Genomic DNA, 15,577 nt, shown 5'->3' with positions numbered 1-15,577 from the left:
TGCTCACACTACAGAAGGATCTTCACTGCACTCCCTTTTATAAATAAAACAGTTACAGCTTTAAATGTGTGCTGTACCTGAGAGGATTCGCACGGAGGTGTTTGAAGTGACAGGCCATCCACTCTTGAGCCACATTACTGATGGCAGGGGAATTCCTGAAGCTTCACAAACCAGAGAGATGGGATTCTTCTCCACAGTGCTGATGTTCTCAGGCAACTGAAGGTCTCCCGCAATACTTGGGGGAACTATGGAAAAAGAGGAAAGAAAAGTCACACTGCAAAACAAATGAAAGTTAACTTTGCTCTCAAAATATTCTGTCAGCCTAATAAAGATAAGCTTGGCAAGTAAGGAGCTACAAAACTGAGATGCTTCTTAAACTGATGAGTATTTTTTTCTGTGTAACTATGTGGAAAAAATAAAATTTAATTCTACGAGTTCCTATTCTTATTCTTTAATTTAATGCCTTAAGATCCCTAGCAAATAACAGTTTATAGTAGTCCTATCTCTGTACATTACGTACAAATTCCAATATTGAATGAAACTCTATGGAAAACGTTAAGACTGACAGAAGAAAATGAAAAGATGGAGACAAAAATTCCTCTACTAAAATATCTACCTCAAATTCATTTTTAGATTTTCTTTGCTAGGAGTAAAGGTAATTTCAGTTCTGCAGATCATTCTTTAAAACAAACAAACAAAAAAAACCTGGGCTTAAGAACTGAACATCATCTAGACTAAGCAACATGAGGAGAGCTAAAATTTCTTTTTACTATCCTATCCAGAACTTTGATAATACAGTACAGCAAACAAAGTTAAAAAATAAAAATAAAATAAAATAAAATAAAATAAAATAAAATAAAATAAATAATTTAAAAAATTATTTTATAATTCACTTTGGTCTCTTGTTTCCAATAGTGATAAACCCATACATTTATTTTCAGCCTACACTTTTTTTTTCTCTCCCAAACCACTCCTGATTGTTGTATAAGCTTTCCCTCTTCAGTGCAAGATAGTAGACATAAAACTACTTTACAGAGATAACTGAAAGTCTCTGTGAAACTGTGGGATTTGCAAAGGAACTCACAGCTAAATTCCTGTAAATTGCTGTCCTGGTTCAGTGGCCCAGTAACTTCTGCAAGCCTCTTTCTCTCTTGGCTTTACCCATTATAAACAAATATTCAATGTTCAGTGAAGCACTAAAAATCATGAAAAACAAGTGCCATTCTGAGTTAGAATGGCTCTAATGCAGCGTGATGTTCTAATCAATCCTATTAAGTCAAATTACCAAAATGAATTATAGTTGGAGAAACCATCTTAAATCCCCTTGATAGCACAAAACAAGGAAGTCTAATGATTAGAAACTTGAGGTATTGACTACGCTCCCATAAATGTCCTCTGGCGAAGGCCACAAGTGTAGTGTTCTTGGTTAAACCTTAACTTCTGCCTCCTACAACAGAATCCAAAAGAACACTTCCTTATCACAAAACTGGACCTAATGTCACACAAAACTATACTGTATCCTGATTTTCTATTCTTGGGAGATGAAGCTGCTGGGGGGATGGACTGACATTAACAGAGACAAGATTTTTAAATGTTCAGGAACAACAAAATTGGATATGAGTTTCTGTGATACAACCGCAGATGAAAGCGTGCTATTTACAAAGCTTGCAATAACCATAGTCACCATGTTTAAATACATGGATATTTATTGGATATCCTTGGGTGAACTTAAAGACCAGCTTTGTTTCTGTTACATGTGCTCCACTTTTTGCACACTCACCATGAACATTTAAATCATACTTTCTGTCAGACAGCCCTGCCACATTGGCAGCAACACAGACATAGCGACCCGTGTCCGACACCTGAATATTTCTCAGTTGAAGGAAGTGCCCATCATGAAGTATCGCTATGTCCTCTCCACTGACCAAAGGACGGCCATCCTTCATCCATGTTACTGCTGGCTCTGGAATACCCTGAGCCTTGCACTCCAGGGAAAGTTCACTTCCCTGGGCAGCAACTAGTTTTGATGGGTGGCTATCACCATCCAGTATTGTTGGGCGAACTACAAAAGAAAAAGAAACACACTTCAGGATCTTCACCTGCTTCTGAACAGAAAAATAATCAAGCTTGCCAGATCAGTGTTTTAGCTGCGACAGTTATTGTGGGTCACTGCTGGCAATTCCATTAAGAACACTCTGCAAATACGTAACAATTTCTCCAGGGCCGAGAAAACACAACCAACCCTTCGTTTCCCCATCTCACAAAGAAAAAAGTGTTTTTAAAAGCACAGCTTATGTACAATTAAAAAAAAAAAAAAAAGAAAAAAAGGACATGAAATAGAAAAGACAACTCAAAACTCTCAATCTCTACAGATTTCTGAAAATCTCCTTTTTCATGGGATTTAAAAGGTTTAAAAATAGCTCACTGAACTAAACACTGAATTAGCAGTAAAACCGGAACATTTCAACTACTTCAACTAGTTGTCATCACTACTACAGTTCAGTGACAGGAAACACTGCGCTACCCACAGCATGCTACATCCTGTAGTCACCTGTGGTCAGATGCCCTTTCTAGACATACAGGCACTTTCTTGGTAAATCCAAACTGACAGAATTACAATTACTCATCTCCTCTGAGTACACTAGAATTGTCGTGTATTAGACATTTTGCAGCTTAACCTCACTGTACAGATAACGCTTATGTAACATGCTCAATCTGAACACAATACTTCATGGTAACTTACTGTACACTTGCAAGCTGTATTCTTTCTTTGCACTTCCAGCCACATTTGAAGCAATACAAACGTAAGATGCAGCATCAGAAATTTCAGCAATTGAAATCTGCAGCTGCCTGCCTCCAGATAATATCCGTACCCTTCCTGAGTGGTCGGCTTCAAGTGGTGAGCCTGAAAGAGACATTCTTTCAGATAAAAAACACAGAGAATAGCAACAAGCTTGCTCAGGTGGTGTGAATTCCAATGGCTTATTTAACAGTCACTGACATGCACAATTTCCATTTTAGAACTGCAATATCAGAGTTTTCCTAGACACCAGAAACTTTGAACAAGCAGATTTTGAGGACTTCTCATACTAACTGCTGACTTAACATAGAACAATTTTAGTTAAAACACAGTAGTTCTCTTCGTGCTCATATACATCCAAAATGTCTTGGACATTTCCACAAATTCATTATTTTCAGTAAAACCTGACTTCCTGTACATACTGTGTATGATCACCTCAGCCAGGCCATTCAGCTTTGGATATGTGATGCATACCTGTCCATCTGCATACTGTGTGTCATGTGGCATGTGTGTACATACTTCTGTCCAGTAAATGCTAAGCAGAACTGGAATGGTTACAGCTCAGCAAATATGAGACCTTCACTGAACAGACTCTTACATCGTTAAGAACTCAGGCTTGGCAACTACTGTCATCTTTGTCAACTGCAGGGAAATTTTGTGACAGAAAGAGCAACCTTCCCTTCCAACTCGCATGGTACTGTGATACTGTGATCTCCCACTGATTACTCATAAACCTGAATTTCCATTTCCCACTATTTCCCTATGAAAATGTGCAAAAGTGACAGTATCAGAACATACCATCTAAATTATTCATAAAGAAGATCAAAATTATCATATTTGCTTTATTAAAAAAAAAAACAAACAGCAGATGGTCACTCACCACTCTTTTTCCAGGTAAGACTAGGCGGTGGGATGCCAGTAGATTCACATATCAAGCTTATCAGTCTCCCTTCAATTACTGTCAGCTGAGAGATGTCATCTGAACCATAAATACTTGGTGAAACTGAAAAGAAATGCCAAATAACTTCTGAAGCAAAATGGTATTAGCCAACAGTATAACCAAACTGATCCTCGTGCAAATCTGCCCCATTATGCTCTGAAGGAATTACAAGGGTTGCTTTCTCCTACCAGCAATGCAAACCAGACCCTGGGCAGGGAATAACATACTTAAGAATAACTGCATGAATCACTCCTGCCCTTGAGCTCCAGTGCGGAAAACAGATCTGTTTTTGACTCGCTTTAAGTAACTTTTAAAATTCATACATAGTTTTTCTCTCATATTTCTCCTGCAGCAACATGCTGGCTGCCACCTACAACACAAAGGACCCCATCCCCTTCAGATGCCCCATTACAGCATATCAGTCTAGTGGTTAGAATTCCTGATTTTATGACTGTGAAGAGGAAAGGGACCTGGGGGTATTGTTGATGCTTGGCTGAACATGAGGGAACAGTGTGCCCAGGTGGCCAAGAAGGTCAATGGCATCCTGGCCTGTATAAGAAATAGTGTGGCCAGCAAGAGCAGAGAGGTGATCATCCCTCTGTACTCAGCACTGATGAGGCTGCATCTCAAGTAATGTGTTCAGTTTTGGGCTCCTCACTACAAGAAAGACATCAAGGCCCTGGAACATGTCCAGAAAAGGGCAGAGAAGGGCAACAAAACTTGTGAGGGGTCTGGAGCACAAGTCTTACGAGGAGAGGCTCAAAGAGCTGGGATTGTTTAGCCTGGAGAAGAGGAGGCTCAGGAGAGACCTCATTGCACTCTACAACTTCCTGAAGGGAGGTTGTGATGAGGAGGGGCTTGGCCTCTTCTGCCAGGCAACAAACAGGACCCAAGGAAATGGCCACAAGTTGTATCAGATGAGGTTTAGACTGGCCATAAGAAGGAACTTTTTCTCTCAGAGAGTGGTCAGGCACTGGCATGGCTGCACAGGGAGGTGGTGCAGTCGCCATCCCTGGCAGTGTTCAAGAGGCATCTGGATAAGGAGCTAGGAGATACGGTTTAGTGGTTTTCTGTAGGTATGGTAAAGGGAGGACGATTGGACTAGATGATCTTGTAGGTCCCTTCCAACCTTGTGATTCTATGATTCTATGAAAGCAACAGTAGAAGAAGAGACAGTGAGCAGAAACTGGGACACAGGAAGTCCCATACTAACGCAAGGAAGAACTTGTTCACCATCAGAGTGACAGAGCACTGTCCAATGAGGGTGTGTAGTCTATCTATGGAGAATCAAGAACTGCATGGGTACCTAACTGTGCAACCTGCAGAAGGGAAACTGCTTTAGCAGAGTTGGACTCAATGATCTGTAGTGGTCCCTCCCAACCCCTACAATTCTGCAATTGTGTATGCTTAATGTGGGAATAGCTCATGATCTCACACAGTACAGCAATATCCATTCCCAAATTTAAACATTTCTTTTAAATAAATAATTTTTCTACAATAAACACTTCTGTTTAATCATTACAAATCCTTTTATCTCATTGCAGTTTAGTGAATTCAAAGTATTTCAATTAGAATATTGGGAGAAAGCAATGTGGCAGGAATAGCAACCCAAAATTCAATGGCTCAAAGAAATACTGCGCTATGTTCGTTGTCTAACCATAGAAACATTTTACTAATGCTATTACTATGACTTAGTGCTGTTAACTTTGTAGAGAAAAACAGCTTTTTCCTGAATTGCCATGTTTCAGCATTTTAAAAAAGTTAAAAACGAGTAAGTTACTCTAAATGGCATTAGAGTGCATAAATAGGAGCTGGACACAAAACCAACTGGTTAGAGCTTTGAAAATGCATGGAATCCCAACCTGAAAAAAAGCGTACAAAGCATGTGGCATTAAGAACCAAATCAAAGAAATCTGGAGAATACATACATCTTCTTGAAACTGTTGAACTAAAGAAAATAAGAAAAAAAAGTCACCCTGCTTGAACCTCAGCACTTATGAGTTTTTGAACTGCAGAGGATTACAGTGTCTCACATCATAACTTCACTCTGAACTCCATTCCCTTTTTTTACAATCAATAAGTAAACAGCAGTTAAACAGATGTTTGGTTAAGTAAGATTATCATGATGGAAAGATGATCTACAATAAATGAAAATGCTCCCCAGTGCTGAAACCTCACAGTAAATTCCACAAAGGAGCAATCACCAGAGAAAGATCCTTCCTCAGTGGCAGTCAGCCCTTAAATGGGATCTAGGAGAGATGCAGCCAGGCTCCACCCCTTCCAGTAGCACAGCTGAACTGCCTTCACCTGTGCTCCTGAAGATGGCTCCTTGTGGTCAATCAGAGGTTCAGGCCATGATCAACAGTTCCCATACACCCATTCCTGAAATAAGCTTAAAAAATCTTACCCCAGACATTGACGTTATAATTCTTTTTAGTTTTCCCAGCAACATTTGTCGCTTCGCAAGTGTAACGGCCAGTGTCTTTTACTTGAGCTCCTTCAATCTAGGAAGAAAACAAAAACCTGGATTTTTTCTTATATTGTTATATAGGAAGGTTACAGGGTGAAGCTGCTCAGGTTTAAATTTTTATGCTTACACCTATCTCCCTAATATTAGTAACAGTACAACTCTTGCATAATCTGTATTTAGGTGTCTGCTGTCTCTCAGTCCTATGTACTGCTCTGTTGGCCCATTAGGGCTAATGCTATTCAAGCTCTAACACACACCTAGCACCTCCCTGATGGGTACACTCCCCATGAAGTTCCTGATGCACACTGACTGCCCAGCTTACCTTCAGCACACTTCCATCTTCAGAGATGCTAAGACCTGGTTTCTTCAGCAAGGGTCTTCCATCTTTAAGCCATGTCAGCATGGGCAGGGGAACAGCGTTGCTCTGGCAGAGCAGCTCCACTGCCTGGCTGATGAGCACAGAGACATTCTGTTCCTCTCCCATGATGTTTGGTGGAACTAGAGCAATAAATCAGAAAAAGAGGCCTTTGGGTACTGCAGACTTCCCATAGTAATACATACTGTAGAATTAACATTTCTTTGCTTAACAGAAATAATATGGCAGTTACTATCTTTTTGACATCCAACTTAGGTCTCCTTTAGATATCAATAAGCACCAGAAATTCTGTTATCTACAGAATATCCTCTACACAAGATATATAGTAGTAAAAGATTAGCCACAGAGAAGTTGCATAGATATACCAGGGCTAGGAGAAAAATACTCAAAATACATTTAGAAAGGAAATTCACCATTACATAAAGATTGGAGAGATATATGTCCCTGCCAAAAGGAGTGTAAAGATTCACAAGATAATAATCAAGCTTGGCCTAAAATGTCATGAACTGTTCCAGACGCTGCCAGCATGTATAGTTGGCTTTAAGAAGAACTCTGACTTTAAGAAGAATTTTGTCCAGAAACAGGCAAACACAAAAGACAGAATGAGAGTTTAGATGGTTCCAGCCAAGTGAATGGGTTAAAGAATTAATCATCTGTAAGATGTGATTTACCATCACATGATTGTCTATTTGTTTTCTGTGGTGTTTCTGCAATTGTTTGCTAGTTACTGCAATTGTTTGCATTGAGCATTCTATTTAAGTATGTACAACAGTTGCAGCAAGAGCCTCATTATCACACGTTTCCAAATTGCAGGAGAGAAAAATCAGCTTTTGGAAGAAAAGTTGTCTATGTGGAAGACAAAAATGCTTCTGGGCACATTCAAATTGCAGCCCATTAGCTGTTCTTGAATGGTATTTTAAAATAAAGTCAACTCACGCTTTTTCCCAATTTTTAACATTAGCTGTTTTCCCAAAAACAAAGCAATTGAGAAACAACTGAGTACTAAACTTTGAAAATCAACAAGTGTTCACAGCTGGCACTGAAAAGAACTCCCTAAATCAAGGAGGAAACATAGCACTAAGAAGACGACATTAAACATTAAACATTAAATTTAAAAGACTAATGACTGAGAACTGCTTGCTGTACATGGCTTTCTATCATTATTCACAGCTGAGCTGAGTGTCCTTTGGTAACAGCAGGCTGGGTCACAATCTGATGAGATTTTTATCTACTGAAACAGCTGACAAGTATTTCAGCCCAAAACACAAACTGCCTTGGAAAATGGTCAGATGTGTGCAGCAGGCCATCACGCTGCTTGCCATCAGCTCTCTGCTGAAAATTCCTTTTCCCAGATTAGAGCCAGTGAGACAGAACTTGGGAGCCCTCACGATAAACTTAGTTTATCTCATTTAGTTAATAGCAAACTAGAACTTGGCTGCTCAAGCATGATCCAGAGGACAACTCTTGCTAGTGCTCTTAATGAAAGATACATTATTAAATCCTTAAGGCATTTGATAGGGATTCCCCTTCCTTTCTTTCCATTTTAAACCAGAAGTCATAGTCACTACAAACTTAATGTTAAGGCAAACTTTAGGTCTGCAATTAAATACTTGCAAAATCTAAACTCTTCTAGCAAGAGTTACTTCATCTAGTAATGTGAGCTTTTTATACTTTTTGTGTACTAAGACTGTTCACTTCACCCAATAAAATGTCGACCAAAACCAAACAGAAAAGCTTTTATTGCTGCAGTTCTCTCACTTTCTAGCTTAGTAATCTGTTAGTTCAGTTGCCCAAAATATGTGAATAAGAAGAAGGGAAGCAGTGGGACCATTCATGAGAAATACTCTTGGCTTCACTTTGAACAAAAAGATATTGAATTAATTAGCACAAAGAAGATTACAGAAAATCCCAAAGTTGTACTCAGCAGACCATCAGTACAGTTGTCATGACATCCTGAAAAATAACACTAACAATAAACCTTTGTTTTTCTTGCACAAGAAGTATTCATCAAAGCAATTGATTTCACAGTTTGGAAATAATGTAGGGAAAATTCTGGTCTCTGTGGACAAGAAATACAGTAACTGAAAACAAATCTGTTTATCTTTCTTTGTAGAAATCACAAAGACCCAGATTCTTTATGAGTATTATAGAACTGAACATTGGAAGCTGATCCGCTACTGCAGAAGGTAAATTTATTTCCAAATACTTCTCCACCAACTGCACTTCCCCCCAGCTAAATGAACTGAAATACATGTAAAAGGAAACTGAGTTCATGAAATGTGGAAAGACAGACACTAGATCATTTGTTTATGAACGAATAAGGTTTAAAATTAATCTAATTATGCTCATGGTAACTATATGTTAAGTCAGGTTGTTCCAACTCTTAGACCAGCTTAGCGCATCGCACATTTCTAACCACCTCAGATCCAACTGCATTCCTAATTATTTTCCTCCTGGGACTTGTTAATTAGATTATTCATACCAGATTAAGTCCTTTTTGTGGCTCTGTGACAGCCTCACTCAAGATGGTCCTGCAGAAGCTCAGTAACAGTAAAATTACAACAGTAACTTTACATAAACAACTTCTAATCATGTCTTTTCATCTCTTCTAGCTAAAAGGGACAGGGATTCCAAAACCAAAGGAATAGTAAGTAGATCCATGCCACTTCTGCACTTATGTATACAAATACACTTGCCCTCGAACTCCAAAAGGTACCTTGATATTCCTTGCTGTAGATGCAAAATGTTATATTCCAATTTAAACTTGAGTTTGCTGTGCCAAAATCCTGACTTTCTCTACTGCCTCTTGCAGATGCAAAAAGTAGCCATGACTCAAGTCATGAGTGAGTATGCTAACCACAGTGCCTTTACAAAGCCAAAATGAAAGCAAATAACCTAACCAGCTGTCTCAATTAGGCTAAGAAAACATGCAGTCTTCTAACTCATAAGATTTCCAGAGTTGTGCTTACAGTTGCCATACAGTTACAGACTGCCAGAGCAAAAACATTTTTCTCCCAACTAATCTAAAAGCAAAAACAAAACCGCAAGGGTTCTTCAATTCCAAAAGTTTCTCTCTACATACAGTACTGTAAGACTTCTAAAACTGCAGATCATTGTTCATCCTCATTTTACAGGTGTACAGAACATTCAACTGTCCAGGGAAACTTTGAGCTTGCTACAGCTAAACTCCATGGCTTTTCACTTGACAGTACATTATGCTCTTTGATATCTGTACTTCACTAGTGACCTCGAAGAATAAAAAATATAAAATAAAATCTTATACAAGCTGCAAGAATCAGGAGGAAGCCAAACAAGCTCCAGGAAATGAGGAGGACAGATGAATTTACACGAGCGCAGTTAAAAAGAATACAGAATCAACTGCTTGGCACAATTTGCCAAGCACAATAGCTAAAGTGATATCTTGCTTCTAAGAAGAGACAAAGTTATCTCGTTGGGCTCAGTATAAAGTCATGATTAGTACTAAAAAGGACAACGCAATTTTGGCAAGTGGTGGCTTGCAAGCAAGGGCCTGAAAATGGAAAGATTTTGAGCGCTGTGTGGTAAATTCACATTAATTCATTAAGGTTCAATAAAGACCACTGAGCTCTCACCCCCACAGCTTTTGTTTAGGGATCAACGTGTAACTCACGCAAAGACAAATATGCATTTTCTCCTATCATTTATAAATAAGCCTTTGAGTACACAACTTTCAAATTCATTGTTGCAGCTACATTTCTTCAAGGACACACAGAACATACATACTTCAATACGTCTGTGTGCACACAAATATATTTATTATCTTTATTTTTTACTTATATACATGTACACACAAACACGCGTCCTGATCTCTTTGGCTTTCATTATGGGTTGGAACAACTTTTCTTCAGTGTTACTAAACATTTGGACCACTAAAGCTCCATGAACAGTTTTCCTCATTCAAGAAAAATTGTCAAGAAAACTCACCATAAACTCTGAGATCTATATCCCTTTGGCTTTCTCCTGCAGCATTCACTGCAACACAGGCATATTTTCCTGTGTCACTTATCTGAGCACTAGTCAACACCAGGACTCGGCCTCCAGACAGAAGCTGCAAAAGAAAAACGACATATTTAGTATATGTGCTTTGATACAAAGCAGAAACATGAGAATGATTAGGCTTTATTCCAAAACAAATTACTTGTTTTGCCACTGATTTTCACCATCTATATTTTACCTGCACTCTTTCCTGTACTGCATTGTTCATTTTCATCAAGACTTGCAAAAGTAAAAGTCTGGCTTTATGCAAATCATAGGAAACTTGAACTTAGAATTCTCTGCAAGATACTGACATACCCCTCTCTGACTAGTTTCAAACATTGTCACATTTTCTGTCTGTGCCCAAAGAAACCCACATACTTACACAAATTTCAGCTCTCATCTTTCAGATAATAAAAATAGCTTTCAGGAAGCAACAATGCCTTATTATTTTCATTCAAAACCATCTCCTTACAGCAGAGACTTGTTTTTCTCCAAGCTGTTACTTTTAGTAATGAGATATTATGCAAACTTAAACTCTAAGAATCTCTCAGTGCAGAAAGGTGGTCCAGTTTAGTCTTCTCGCCAGTCAGTGAAAAACTTGCTTATGGAAACTTTTACTTAGTATGACATTAGTTGGAAGGACCACCTTATTTCAATATATCCATAATGAGCACATTTTGCACAGTAATTACTGTAAAATTGCAACAATATCCCAGAGCAAAAAGCCTTATACTCTCATACTGAAACCTCCAATTTTGTCTGTATCATTAAATTGCACAGGCTTTAGAGGCTCACACCAAACCAAGCAGCAGGATTTGAACCCAATACCTGGAGTCCATTGCTAAAGCTGGAAACAGGACTGCCATCTTTTAGCCATGTCAGGATGGGTGCAGGGATGCCTCTTGCTTCGCACTCCAGTCGCACTAGGTTATTCACCACTGCTGTCACTGTGTCACTACTGTCAGAGATTGATGGTGGGACTGAAAAAAGAAAATAAAGCTGGAGCATCTACATAAGCCTTAAGATAAATCAAAATTAAATCCAATGGGATGCTTACATTTAGAACTTGCTTCTCTTTCTGCAAGACACTATACTGTTGGAAAGATTTCTAACATTAGCATTACTGCCATTTGTTTGCTTTGTGCCAAATGCTGCTCTCACTTACATAAGCAGTTAGATAACTTAAATGAAACTACTGTGAGCAAGGTAAGTAGGATCAAGTCTGCTGCCCAGAGAACAGCTGTGACACCTAGGAACCAGAACCTCAAACCTGAAAATATTCCCTCAGACTTTTATAACGTTCCATTTAGACCTCATGAAAGGCACTAACCATGGTGGAGATTAATTAGAAAAGTTTATACAATAAACTCAATAAACCAAATATATACACAGACCCAGAGTAATAAATCAGTCTTGCAGAAAATACACTTGCCAGTTCAATCTGTACAACATTTGCCTGTCTGATGATAAAAATAATCTTAACTGGACATACTGGACAATTATTTTAAGTGTAAGGCCTAGTAAATATTGTAGAACTATGTTTACAAGAGATACAGGAACATACCTGAGATTTCCAGTACATTTCTTTTGTTATTTCTGTATTTCTTCATGAGCAAACAAGTGTGGTCATAGCACTGGCATACATTTACAGAAGAATAAAACAGCTTTGAAATCAAAAAGCTGTTTTCTGCAGACATTCAATATTTGCAATTTAAGCGTTAAAAAGAGAGATGTTTCATTTGTCAGGAAAATAGGAACAATATAAGTTGCTTCTACCACTTACAACTTGGTCATATACCTGTACTTTCACTATCAATCACAAAAGCTTAATACTTGAAGTCACTCCTAGAAAAAGATGAGAACAGTGCATTCTACTAATACATACCTGACATGGGGGGAAAAAAAAAAAAAAAAGTTTATGTATTCTTTAATGAAAATAAGATGCATTAATAAATTCAGCAGTCTCTACCAGCATGCAGCTCAGACTACTCGTCCTACAACAAATTTCACTAGCAGCAAAAATCCCAGGAAACATGCAGGTGTGATTTTATAATATTTTTTCTACGTACATGCAGTATCTCCATTTCATTTCAACAGCATCTACTGTTCTTAAACGTTGAAAAAGGTTCAAGTAGTGAGAAAGAAGTGCAAAAATCTTATTACAATGAAATCATAAAAATATACTAAGCTGAAATTCAACCTGCTTCCTTCAAACTGAATAGGCCTGCCTAGTTGTTAACCCTATGGAATCAGGCCTTGTTCTTAATGCAAAAATGAGCTGATAATTTCTGCCTCAGCTACTACATCCACAACACTCTATTAACAACAGAAGTTGTTGAATACAACCAGCAGTCAACCAAGACAGATGCTCATTCACAGGGCCAGCTGCCATACAAAAACACAGAGCAGGCTGTCAGTAAATTTGGTGCAACTTTCTGTATGACACTTCAGAGTCTGTTCTTTCTTTAGTAGTTACTCTTGCTTTCATTACTAAAAAAAAAAAAAAAAAAAAACAAAAAAAAAAAAAAAACAAAAAAAAACCTTTTTCTCATCAAACTCAAAATAAAATAAACTGGATGATAACTTTGTTTTTGGCAATTCCAAAAAGCACTCTCTTTAACTTTTCCACCACACAAGCTGAATTAAGAAGGTGCATGGATATGGTTTTTTTCAGCTTCCTTTGATGCAATTAGCACTGGCTGCAACTGTATATATTTCTATTCTGGTAGGGGAAGCACTTTTATTTGTGTAGAGTTTGCCACTAAGTGAGAGAGTACTAGTTCCCTAGAAAACTGTGTAAATTTCTGCTGAAATTCCACTACACATAAGAAGATAAACATATGCTTAGAGCTATTTCTCAGCTTAAATGGAGTAATGACCTTGGTCCTAAATATCTTCTGTAAATTCATCACTAGGTGAGGTTAACTGCACTTGACCATGCCTTGAGCCCTCATTCTCTCCCATGATAGTCATTAATCTAACAGAAACATATGGCCTAGCTCTGTATTTGTTAATTAACAATAATAGGAACTACATACTAAGCATGCGTATCAGCCAGGGACACTGACAAATTTGGACCTCAGTTTTGTGTTGAAGACTCTCACTGAAAACCACCTACATGCGTATGCATGCATCAGAGACAGGAGTTTGGATTAGGGCCTGATCCAAAATACACTGAGATCAGTGGAAGAGCTCCAATTTGGCTTTTGATAACGTCTGTCACTTCTGCAAACACCTACACTTCAACTCCACCTCTTTAAACACAGTATATTTTTCTTTAGGATTCTTGCATTATGAAGGAACATTTGACTTGTGTTCTTTCTTTATCTATTGTAGACTTTAAAGTCATCTGCAGTGAAACTCAGCAATTTCAAATCCTTCCAAACTGTTTAAATGATAATATAAATTATATATAAATAATATAAATCTTTACAACAAATCTGGGGTCTCTGCTCATTCTCCCTAAAAATCAAATTCCCTTATAACATCTTCCTAGTATTAAAAACATGTATCCCAATATCACTAAAGAAAAAAAAGGGGAAAAAAAAAAAAAAAAAAAAAAGAGTGAATGAATGTGCTCCCTTCCTGCCATATCTCTTCCAGGATGATGGTATGATGAATGACAGTAAGACTTCTAAGAAGATTTAAAACAGCAAATGTGGTGCAGGTAGGAGTTTCTCAGAAGCATTTTAATACTTACCATGAACCTGGAGACTGTAGGACAACTCAGCTGTGCCTGCAGTGTTGACTGCCACACATTTATAAACACCAGTGTCAGAGATCTGAGCACCCTCAATCTCCAGAACCTGACCCTTGCTCAGATAAGTGACACTTGCAGAACCGGTGAGTGAACGACCGTCTTTGTACCATGTGATAGCTGTAAAATCAAATGGAAAAGTTGCCAGAAATATTCCCCCTGACAAACAGGTCCAAATATACTTCAGATTTTTCCCGTGAATTGTCAGAGACATAAAACCAACATTTAAAACACAATATTTATTCATTGGAATTAATAAAAGTAAAAAGGAGCCAGGAAATGAGAAAAACAGTGACATCTATGCAAAATAATGACTGCCTACAGGATTCAATAGCAAATTTGAAGCTAGTGTATTCTCACACCACGTACTTATGAAATAATGTTCTGTAAGTTAAGAAAATGTAACATAAAGCATCTATTTTGATGATGTCTAGGCATACCAAGGTTGAAAAATACACAAATACACAATCTATATAATTTTTCACCTTTTACCCTGAAGTATTACTACATTAAACTGAACCACCTGAGAAGTTTAGATTCAAAACACAAGCAGCCAAAACAGTGTTCATCTCAAAAGGCTGAAAAAATGGAAAATGAAAACTGGAAAACTGGTATTACTCCAAAAGAAAATTAACAAAAATGAACAACAAATGAGGACATTTTTGCATCTCAGCCAAAATATGATACTCTTCTTCAGCAGAGCACTGGATCTGCTGAACTATCATTTTACTGGTATCCCTTCACTCTTCAGTTAGATGAGAACAGATACAAGCAGCATGGTTTTCTAACCTTAGAATATCATGAGAACCCAGAAAATCATTAGTATAATCTTTATCACCTGGGAAAGCCACAGAAACCATGGTACACACACAGAAAACATTTGCATTTACACATGCCAGAGGCTTGAAGCAGAGAGAATCCTACGGTTTTCAAGAGACTTTAGGCAAGGTCCTAGGTATGGCCCTATTTGAGAGGCATACTCAATACTGAATGTCTGAATACTGAAAGTCCGCCCAACCCCAGAAAATACTGACCTGACCGGAAAAAGGAGCAGATGCGTTTAAAGCTGGTTTACAGCTGATTTCATAGAACTCTAACAGTATGGTTGCCTAAGGACAAGACATTGCTGTATGCATGAGGGTGTAGATTATCCATGTTGTTTTTCATTTATTTAAATAGAAACAGAAGAAATCACTGAATTTCCCAATTCTTATTCA

The 15,577-nt window shown here is 38.0% G+C and overlaps 1 protein-coding gene across 6 annotated transcripts in view; it reads right to left on the bottom strand.

Moving 5' to 3' along the window:
• HMCN1 (hemicentin 1) overlaps positions 1-15,577 on the bottom strand; it is a 183,331-nt gene that overhangs the window by 72,223 nt on the left and 95,531 nt on the right. For all 6 annotated transcript variants that reach the window (XR_011904486.1, XM_072343169.1, XM_072343164.1 and 3 more), the window contains exons 38-46: positions 14,304-14,480; positions 11,432-11,583; positions 10,550-10,673; positions 6,533-6,708; positions 6,148-6,244; positions 3,681-3,803; positions 2,744-2,905; positions 1,781-2,062; positions 78-245 (exon numbers count right to left, since the gene is read on the bottom strand). Coding sequence is in view for 5 of the 6 variants with exons in the window: in XM_072343169.1 (XP_072199270.1) it covers positions 78-245; positions 1,781-2,062; positions 2,744-2,905; positions 3,681-3,803; positions 6,148-6,244; positions 6,533-6,708; positions 10,550-10,673; positions 11,432-11,583; positions 14,304-14,480 (1,461 nt within the window). In the remaining variant the exon portion in view is untranslated. The remainder of the gene's footprint in view (positions 1-77; positions 246-1,780; positions 2,063-2,743; positions 2,906-3,680; positions 3,804-6,147; positions 6,245-6,532; positions 6,709-10,549; positions 10,674-11,431; positions 11,584-14,303; positions 14,481-15,577) is intronic.

The sequence above is a fragment of the Excalfactoria chinensis genome, chromosome 8 (genome assembly GCF_039878825.1).
Source record: "Excalfactoria chinensis isolate bCotChi1 chromosome 8, bCotChi1.hap2, whole genome shotgun sequence".
In the NCBI taxonomy this organism is placed as follows: domain Eukaryota; kingdom Metazoa; phylum Chordata; class Aves; order Galliformes; family Phasianidae; genus Excalfactoria; species Excalfactoria chinensis.
The sequence above is the reverse complement of the archived record's forward strand: the minus strand, read 5'-3'. Positions and strand labels throughout refer to the sequence as shown.